Source organism: Stegostoma tigrinum, chromosome 33 (genome assembly GCF_030684315.1).
Source record: "Stegostoma tigrinum isolate sSteTig4 chromosome 33, sSteTig4.hap1, whole genome shotgun sequence".
NCBI lineage: Eukaryota > Metazoa > Chordata > Chondrichthyes > Orectolobiformes > Stegostomatidae > Stegostoma > Stegostoma tigrinum.
The window spans coordinates 20,682,818-20,692,504 of record NC_081386.1 but is presented as its reverse complement, the minus strand read 5'-3'; the positions used below and the strand labels follow the sequence as shown (position 1 = coordinate 20,692,504).

Below are 9,687 nucleotides of genomic sequence, written 5' to 3'. Positions count from 1 at the left end.
GGGATGAGATGAGTCGGGGGGGATGAGATGAGTGGGGGGGGGATGAGATGAGTGGGGGGGGATGAGATGAGTGGGGGGGGAAATGAGTGGGGGGGGAGGGACGAGTGGGGTGGAATGTGCCGGGGGGGGGATGAATGGGGGGGGGAGACACGAGTGGGGGGGGAGATGATGAGTGGGGGGGGGGGGAAGATGAGTGGGGGGGGGGGAAGATGAGTGGGGGGGGGGGAAGATGAGTGGGGGGTGGGAGATGAGTGGGGGGGGAGATGAGTGGGGGGGGGGGGAAGATGAGTGGGGGGGGGGAAGATGAGTGGGGTGTAATGTGCCGGGGGGGGTGAGTTGGGGGGGAATGGGATGAGTTGGGGGGGGATGAGATGAGTGGGGTATATGAGTGGGAGGGAATGTGCCGGGGGGGGGGGGGATGAGGAGGGGGGGGAAGGATGAGTTGGGTGGGAGGGGGGAGAATGTGCCGGGGGGGATGATTGGGGGGGGGAAACGATTGGGGGGGGGGGGAGGAGATGAGTGGGGGGGGGGGAGATGAGTGGGGGGGAGGGAGATGAGTGGGGGGGGGGAGATGAGTGGGGGGGGGGGGGGAGATGAGTGGGGGGGGGGGGGAGATGAGTGGGGGGGTGGAATGTGCCGGAGGGGGGGAATGATGAATCGGGGGGGGAATGATGAATCGGGGGGGGAATGATGAATCGGGGTGGGGGGGATGATGAGTGGGGGGGGGGGGGATGATGAGTGGGGGGGGGGGGATGAGATGAGTGGGGGGGAATGTGCCGGGGGGGGGGGGGAGATGAGTGGGGGGGGAGATGAGTGGGGGGGGAGATGAGTGGGGGGGGGGGAGATGAGTGGGGGGGGGGGAGATGAGTGGGGGGGGGGGGAGATGAGTGGGGGGGGGGAGATGAGTGGGGGGGGGGGAGATGAGTGGGGGGGGGGAGATGAGTGGGGGGGGGGAAGATAAGATGAGTGGGGGGGGGGGGGGAAGATGAGTGGGGTGTAATGTGCCGGGGGGGGGTGAGTTGGGGGGGAATGGGATGAGTTGGGGGGGGGGATGAGATGAGTGGGGGATATGAGTGGGATGGAATGTGCCGGGGGGGGGGATGAGGAGGGGGGGAGGGATGAGTTGGGTGGGAGGGGGGAGAATGTGCCGGGGGGGATGATTGGGGGGGGGGGGAAACGATTGGGGGGGGGAACGAGTGGGGGGGGGAGATGAGTGGGGGGGGGGAGATGAGTGGGGGGGGGGGAGATGAGTGGGGGGGGGGAGATGAGTGGGGGGGGGGGAGATGAGTGGGGGGGGGGAGAGATGAGTGGGGGGGGGGGAGAGATGAGTGGGGGGGGGGAGATGAGTGGGGGGGGGGAGATGAGTGGGGGGGGGGAGATGAGTGGGGGGGGGGAGATGAGTGGGGGGGGGGAGATGAGTGGGGGGGGGAGATGAGTGGGGGGGGGGGAGATGAGTGGGGGGGTGGAATGTGCCGGAGGGGGGAATGATGAATCGGGGGGGGGAATGATGAGTGGGGGGGGGGGATGATGAGTGGGGGGGGGGGATGAGGAGTGGGGGGGGGGGATGAGGAGTGGGGGGGGGGGGATGAGGAGTGGGGGGGGGGGATGAGGAGTGGGGGGGGGATGAGGAGTGGGGGGGGGATGAGATGAGTGGGGGGGAATGTGCTGGGGGGGGGGAGATGAGTCGGGGTGGGGGATGATGAGTCGGGGGGGGGATGATGAGTCGGGGGGGGGATGATGAGTCGGGGGGGGGATGATGAGTCGGGGGGGGGGATGATGAGTCGGGGGGGGGGATGATGAGATGAGGGTGGGGATGAGATGAGTCGGGGGGGGATGAGATGAGTGGGGGGGAATGTGCCAGGGGGGTGGAATGAGTTGGGCGGGGGGAGGGATGAATGAGTCGGGTGGGTGGATGAGTCGGGGGGGGTGGATGAGTGGGGTGGAATGTGCTGGGGGGATGATGAGTGGGGGGGGGAGAATGATGAGTGGGGGGGGTATGATGAGATGAGTGGGGGGGGGGAGATGAGATGAGTGGGGGGGGGGGGGAGATGAGATGAGCGGGGGGGGGGAGATGTGCCGGGGTGGGAAGAGTGGGGGGTGGCGGGAAAGAGTGGGGGGGGTGTCAAGTGGGGTGGGTAGGGATGAGTGGGGGGAGGGGATGAGTGGGGTGGAATGTGCCGGGGGAGGGGGGGATGAGATGGGTGGGGCGGATGAGATGAGTGGGGGGGTGGGGGGGTCTGGGGGGGTGTGGGTGGGGGGGGTGAGGGGGGAGTGGGAGGGGGTGGCAGGGGTGGGAAGGGACGATCAGTGGGGGGTGGGATGGGGCAATGAGTGGGGGGGTGCGATGGGGCAATGAGTGGGGGGGGTGGGATGGGGTGATGAGTGGGGGGATGGGATGGGGTGATGAGTGGGGGGATGGGATGGGGTGATGAGTTGGGGTGGTGGGATGAGTTGGGGGGGTGGGATGAGTGGGGGGGGTGGGATGAGTGGGGGGGGTGGGATGAGTGGGGGGGGTGGGATGAGTGGGGGGGTGGGGATGAGTGGGATGAGTGGGGGGGTGGGATGAGGGGGATGAGTGGGGGGGGGGGGATGAGGGGGGGGGATGAGCGGGGGGGATGAGATGAGTCGGGGGGGGGATGAGATGAGTCGGGGGGGGATGAGATGAGTCGGGGGGGGGGATGAGATGAGTCGGGGGGGGGATGAGATGAGTCGGGGGGGGGGATGAGGAGATGAGTCGGGGGGGGGGGATGAGGAGATGAGTGGGGGGGGATGAGGAGATGAGTGGGGGGGGACGAGTGGGGGGGGGACGAGTGGGGGGGGGGACGAGTGGGGGGGGGACGAGTGGGGGGGGGACGAGTGGGGGGGGCGACGAGTGGGGGGGGGCGACGAGTGGGGGGGGCGACGAGTGGGGGGGGGCGACGAGTGGGGGGGGAATGATGAGTCGGGGGGGGGAATGATGAGTCGGGGGGGGGAATGATGAGTCGGGGGGGGGAATGAGATGAGTGGGAGGGATGAGTCGGGGGGGGGGAATGATGATTCGGGGGGGGGAATGATGATTCGGGGGGGGGGGGGGATGATGAGATGAGGGTGGGGATGAGATGAGTCGGCGGGGGGATGAGATGAGTGGGGGGGAATGTGCCGGGGGGGGGATGAAATGAGCGGGGGGGATGAGATGAGTCGGGGGGGGATGAGTGGGTGGGATGAGTCGGGGGGGGGGATGAGGAGATGAGTGGGGGGGGGATGAGATGAGTGGGGGGGGGGATGAGATGAGTGGGGGGGGGGGATGTGCTGGGGGGGGGGATGTGCTGGGGGGGAAACAAGTGGGGGGGAGGGGCGAGTGGGGGGGGAGGGGCGAGTGGGGGGGGAGGGGCGAGTGGGGGGGGAGGGGCGAGTGGGGGGGAGGGGCGAGTGGGGGGGGAGGGGCGACTGGGGGGGGGGGAGAGGGACGAGTGGGGAGAAATGTGCCGGGGGGTGGGACGAATGGGGGGGGTGGGAGAGACGAGTGGGGGGGGGGGGAGAGAGACGAGTGGGGGGGGGGGGAGAGAGACGAGTGGGGGGGGGGAGAGAGACGAGTGGGGGGGGGGGGAGAGAGACGAGTGGGGGGGGGGGGAGAGAGACGAGTGGGGGGGGGGGAGAGAGACGAGTGGGGGGGGGGAGGGGAGAGAGACGAGTGGGGGGGGGAAGAGAGACGAGTGGGGGGGGGGAAGAGAGACGAGTGGGGGGGGGGGAAGAGAGACGAGTGGGGGGGGGGAAGAGAGACGAGTGGGGGGGGGGAGAGAGAGACGAGTGGGGGGGGGGGGAGAGAGACGAGTGGGGGGGGGGGAGAGAGACGAGTGGGGGGGGGGAGAGAGACGAGTGGGGGGGGGGAGAGAGACGAGTGGGGGGGGGGGAGAGAGACGAGTGGGGGGGGGGGGAGAGAGACGAGTGGGGGGGGGGGGGAGAGAGACGAGTGGGGGGGGGGAGAGAGACGAGTGGGGGGGGGGAAGAGAGACGATTGGGGGGGGAGAGAGACGAGTGGGGGGGGGAGAGAGACGAGTGGGGGGGGGGGGAGAGAGACGAGTGGGGGGGGGGAGAGAGACGAGTGGGGGGGGGGGAGAGAGACGAGTGGGGGGGGGGAGAGAGACGAGTGGGGGGGGGGAGAGAGACGAGTGGGGGGGGGGAGAGACGAGTGGGGGGGGGGAGAGACGAGTGGGGGGGGGAGAGACGAGTGGGGGGGGGGGAGAGACGAGTGGGGGGGGGAGAGACGAGTGGGGGGGGGAAGAGACGAGTGGGGGGGGGGAAGAGACGAGTGGGGGGGGAAGAGACGAGTGGGGGGGGGAAGAGACGAGTGGGGGGGGGAAGAGACGAGTGGGGGGGGGGAAGAGACGAGTGGGGGGGGGGAAGAGACGAGTGGGGGGGGGGAAGAGACGAGTGGGGGGGGGGGGAAGAGACGAGTGGGGGGGGGGAAGAGACGAGTGGGGGGGGGAAGAGACGAGTGGGGGGGGGAGGAGACGAGTGGGGGGGGGGAGGAGACGAGTGGGGGGGGGGAGGAGACGAGTGGGGGGGGGGAGGAGACGAGTGGGGGGGGGAGGAGACGAGTGGGGGGGGGGAGGAGACGAGTGGGGGGGGAGAGGAGACGAGTGGGGGGGGGAGAGGAGACGAGTGGGGGGGGGGAGGAGACGAGTGGGGGGGAGAGGAGACGAGTGGGGGGGGAGAGGAGACGAGTGGGGGGGGGAGAGGAGACGAGTGGGGGGGGGAGAGGAGACGAGTGGGGGGGGGAGAGGAGACGAGTGGGGGGAGGGGGGAGGAGACGAGTGGGGGGAGGGGGGAGGAGACGAGTGGGGGGAGGGGGGAGGAGATGAGTGGGGTGTAATGTGCCGGGGGGGATGAGTTGGGGGGAATGGGAAGAGTTTCGGGGGGGATGAGATGAGTGGGGGATTGATATGAGTCGGGAGGGGGGGATATGAGTGGGGGGGGGATGTGGAGGGGGGGATGAGGTGGAGGGGGGGGATGAGGAGGAGGGGGGGATGGGGGGGAGGAGGAGGGGGGGGGATGAGGGGGGGGGGATGAGGGGGGGGGGGGAGGGATGAGGGGGGGGGGAGGGATGAGGGGGGGGGGGAGGGATGAGTGGGGGGGGAGTGGGAGAATGTGCCGGGGGGGGGATGAGTGGGGGGGGGGAATGAGTGGGGGGGAGGATGAGTTGGGGGGGGGGGGGAGGATGAGTTGGGGGGGGGGGGAGACGAGTGGGGGGGGGAGACGAGTGGGGGGGGGGAGACGAGTGGGGGGGGGGAGACGAGTGGGGGGGGGGAGACGAGTGGGGGGGGGAGACATGTGGGGGGGGGGAGACAAGTGGGGGGGGGGAGACAAGTGGGGGGGGGGAGACGAGTGGGGGGGGGGGGAGACGAGTGGGGGGGGGGAGACGAGTGGGGGGGGGGGGAGACGAGTGGGGGGGGGAGACGAGTGGGGGGGGGAGACGAGTGGGGGGGGGAGACGAGTGGGGGGGGGAGACGAGTGGGGGGGGGGGAGACGGGGGGGGGGAGACGAGTGGGGGGGGGGGGGAGACGAGTGGGGGGGGGGGGGAGACGAGTGGGGGGGGGGGAGACGAGTGGGGGGGGGGGGGAGACGAGTGGGGGGGGGGGGGGGGAGACGAGTGGGGTGGTATGTGCCGGAGGGGGAATGCTGAGTCGGGGGGGGGGAATGATGAGTCGGGGGGGGGGAATGATGAGTCGGGGGGGGGAAATGATGAGTCGGGGGGGGGAAATGATGAGTCGGGGGGGGGGAAATGATGAGTCGGGGGGGGGAAATGATGAGTCGGGGGGGGGAATGATGAGTCGGGGGGGGGAATGATGAGTCGGGGGGGGGAATGATGAGTCGGGGGGGGGGAATGATGAGTCGGGGGGGGGAATGATGAGTCGGGGGGGGGATGTGATGAGTGGGGGGGAATGTGCCGGAGGGGGGAGGGATGAGTCGGGGGGGGGGGGGGAAATGATGAGTAGGAGGGGGGGATGATGAGTAGGAGGGGGGGATGATGAGATGAGGGTGGGGATGAGATGAGTCGGGGGGGGAGACGAGATGAGTCGGGGGGGGAGACGAGATGAGTCGGCGGGGGAGACGAGATGAGTCGGGGGGGGAGACGAGATGAGTCGGGGGGGAGATGAGATGAGTCGGGGGGGGATGAGATGAGTCGGGGGGGGGGGGAGATGAGATGAGTCGGGGGGAATGTGCCGGGGGGGGGGGGGGAGGGATGAATTAGTTGGGGGGGAGAGGGATGGATGAGTCGGGGGGGGGGTGGATGAGTCGGGGGGGGTGGATGATGAGGGGGGGGTGGATGATGAGGGGGGGGTGGATGATGAGGGGGGGAGGGAGAGATGAGATGAGTGGGGGGGGGGAGAGAGATGAGATGAGTGGGGGGGGGGAGAGAGATGAGATGAGTGGGGGGGGGGAGAGATGAGATGAGTGGGAGTGGGGGGAGAGATGAGATGAGTGGGAGTGGGGGGAGAGATGAGATGAGGGTGGGGATACGAGATGAGTCGGGGGGGGAGACGAGATGAGTCGGGGGGGGAGACGAGATGAGTCGGCGGGGGAGATGAGATGAGTCGGGGGGGGGAGATGAGATGAGATGAGTCGGGGGGGGATGAGATGAGTCGGGGGGGGGGATGAGATGAGTCGGGGGGGGGGGATGAGATGAGTCGGGGGGGGGGGATGAGATGAGTCGGGGGGGGGGATGAGATGAGTCGGGGGGGGGGGATGAGATGAGTTGGGGGGGGGGGATGAGATGAGTTGGGGGGGGGGGAAGAGATGAGATGAGTGGGGGGGGGGGAAGAGATGAGATGAGTGGGGGGGGGATGTGCCGGGGTGGGAAGAGTGGGGGTGGTGGGAAAGAGTGGGGGGGTGGTGGGAAAGAGTGGGGGGGGGGGTGACGAGTGGTGGGGTAGGGATGAGTGGGGGGAGGGGATGAGTGGGGGGAGGGGATGAGTGGGGGGAGGGGATGAGTGGGGGGAGGGGATGAGTGGGGTGGAATGTGTCCTGGCGGGGGGGGGGATGAGATGGGTGGGGCGGATGAGATGAGTGGGGGGGGGGTGGGGGATGAGTGGGGGGGGTGGGGGATGAGTGGGGGGGGTGGGGGATGAGTGGGGGGGTGGGGGATGAGTGGGGGGGTGAGGGGGAAGGGGTGAGGGGGAAGGGGTGAGGGGGAAGGGGTGAGGGGGTGAGGGGGTGAGGGGGTGGGGGGGTGAGGGGGTGGGGGGGTGGGGGGGGGGTGAGGGGGTGGGAGGAGGGGGTGAGGGGTTGGGGGGGATGGGTGAGGGGGTGAGGGGTTGGGGGGGATGGGTGAGGGGGTTGGGGGGGATGGGTGAGGAGGTGGGGGGGGTGGGAGGGGGGGATGGGTGGGGGGGTGGGAGGGGGGGGATGAGTGGGGGGGTGGGAGGGGGGGATGAGTGGGGGGGTGGGATGGGGGATGAGTGGGGGGGTGGGATGGGGGATGAGTGGGGAGGGGTGGGGGATGAGTGGGGGATGAGTGGGGGGGTGGGGGATGAGTGGGGGGGGTGGGGGATGAGTGGGGGGGGTGGGGGATGAGTGGGGGGGTGAGGGGGTGAGGGGGAAGGGGTGAGGGGGTGAGGGGGAAGGGGTGAGGGGGTGAGGGGGTGAGGGGGAAGGGGTGGGGGGGGTGAGGGGGTGGGGGGGGGTGAGGGGGTGGGGGGGTGAGGGGGTGGGAGGAGGGTGTTGGGGGGGTGAGAGGGTGTTGGGGGGGTGAGAGGGTGTTGGGGGGGTGAGGGGGTGGGAGGAGGGGGTTGGGGGGGTGAGGGGGTGGGAGGAGGGGGTGAGGGGTTGGGGGGGATGGGTGAGGGGGTGGGAGGGGGGGATGGGTGAGGGGGTGGGAGGGGGGGATGAGTGGGGGGGTGGGAGGGGGGATGAGTGGGGGGGTGGGAGGGGGGATGAGTGGGGATGGGGGATGAGTGGGGGGGTGGGATGGGGGATGAGTGGGGGGGTGGGATGGGGGATGAGTGGGGGGGTGGGATGGGGGATGAGTGGGGGGGGTGGGATGGGGGATGAGTGGGGGGGGTGGGATGGGGGATGAGTGGGGGGGGTGGGATGGGGGATGAGTGGGGGGGATGGGGGGTGGGATGGGGGGTGGGCGGGTGGGATGGGGGGTGGGCGGGTGGGATGGGGGGTGGGCGGGGGGGATGGGGGGTGGGCGGGGGGGATGGGGGGTGGGCGGGGGGGATGATGAGTGGCGGGGGGGGGATGAGTAGTGGGGGGGGGGATGAGTAGTGGGGGGGGGGGATGAGTAGTGGGGGGGGATGAGTAGTGGGGGGGGATGAGTAGTGGGGGGGGGGATGAGTAGTGGGGGGGGGGGGATGAGTAGTGGGGGGGGGGGGATGAGTAGTGGGGGGGGGGGGATGAGTAGTGGGGGGGGGGGGATGAGTAGTGGGGGGGGGGGGATGAGTAGTGGGGGGGGGATGAGTAGTGGGGGGGGGGGATGAGTAGTGGGGGGGGGGGATGAGTAGTGGGGGGGGGGGATGAGTAGTGGGGGGGGGGGATGAGTAGTGGGGGGGGGATGAGTAGGGGGGGGGATGAGTAGGGGGGGGGATGAGTAGGGGGGGGGATGAGTAGTGGGGGGGGGATGAGTAGTGGGGGGGGGGGGGATGAGTAGTGGGGGGGGGGATGAGTAGTGGGGGGGGGGGATGAGTAGTGGGGGGGGGGGATGAGTAGTGGGGGGGGGGGATGAGTAGTGGGGGGGGGGGATGAGTAGTGGGGGGGGGGATGAGTAGTGGGGGGGGGGATGAGTAGTGGGGGGGGGGATGAGTAGGGGGGGGGATGAGTAGGGGGGGGATGAGTAGGGGGGGGGATGAGTGGGGGGGGGGATGAGTAGGGGGGGGGGATGAGTAGTCGGGGGGGGGATGTGCCGGGGATGAGGGTGGCCTAGCCCCAGCTGCCCCTCCCCGGACTCACCGTGGCTCCATAGCGTAGGGCAAGGCCTCGGAGGGTGTCGCTCGGGGTGACCGGGTGCTGGATGTACTTCTCGGCCAGCGGGGCCGCCACAGTCGCCGTGCTGCCATACGAGCGCGTCTTAGTCCGGGCCAGGCTCTGGGACAGCTCGGCCTCCGACTCGTCCCCTCCTCTGGCCCCGGGAGGCAGCGGCTCAGACATCCTCCCCTTCCCCGGAGTGTGTGAGGGGGGGGAATGAGGAACGGGGATGTGGTGTAAAGGGGAGGCCGGGGCGGCCGAGAAGCTGCTCCTTCACCGGAGAAGGTAGCGGCCGAATGACAGGAGGATCCTCCCTACCGACCCGTCAGCAGCAAAAAAAAACCGCCGCCAACTCCCTGATAAAAAGCCCGCTTCGCGTGGCGTCTGCCTCCCCGTTATCTGTGGCTCAGAGAGTAGAGCAGGTCTCCCGGAAAGCGCAGGGTTCTGGGTTCAAATCTTGCGCGGCTTGATCGTTCAGTGTAGTAGGGAGGGAGTGCTGCACTGTTGAGGGTTAAGCCTGACGAACGTTTTCGGTCTGAAACGATGACTTTCCTACTGTTCTGACCTGTTGTGCCTTTTTTTTTCAGCCTTACAGTTATGCTCTCCAAAAAGTGACTAACTTTTCACTGTCACCCCCTCTTCCGAGGCTACACCCTCTTGATCAATCTGTGAAAATAAAAGTAGTGTGTTGAGATAGGTTAGAAAGTTACTTTGCGGACGGGCAAAGGAGTAGAAGTAATG

General features: G+C 69.4%; 1 protein-coding gene across 1 annotated transcript in view; it reads right to left on the bottom strand.

Moving 5' to 3' along the window:
- Positions 1–9,397, bottom strand: part of lysmd2 (LysM, putative peptidoglycan-binding, domain containing 2) — a 68,596-nt gene extending 59,199 nt beyond the window's left edge. Inside the window, exon 1 of the mRNA XM_048562621.2 lies at positions 8,932–9,397. Coding sequence (XP_048418578.1) covers positions 8,932–9,129 — 198 coding nt within the window. The 5' untranslated portion in view covers positions 9,130–9,397. The remainder of the gene's footprint in view (positions 1–8,931) is intronic.
- Between the last annotated feature and the right edge of the window lie 290 nt (positions 9,398–9,687).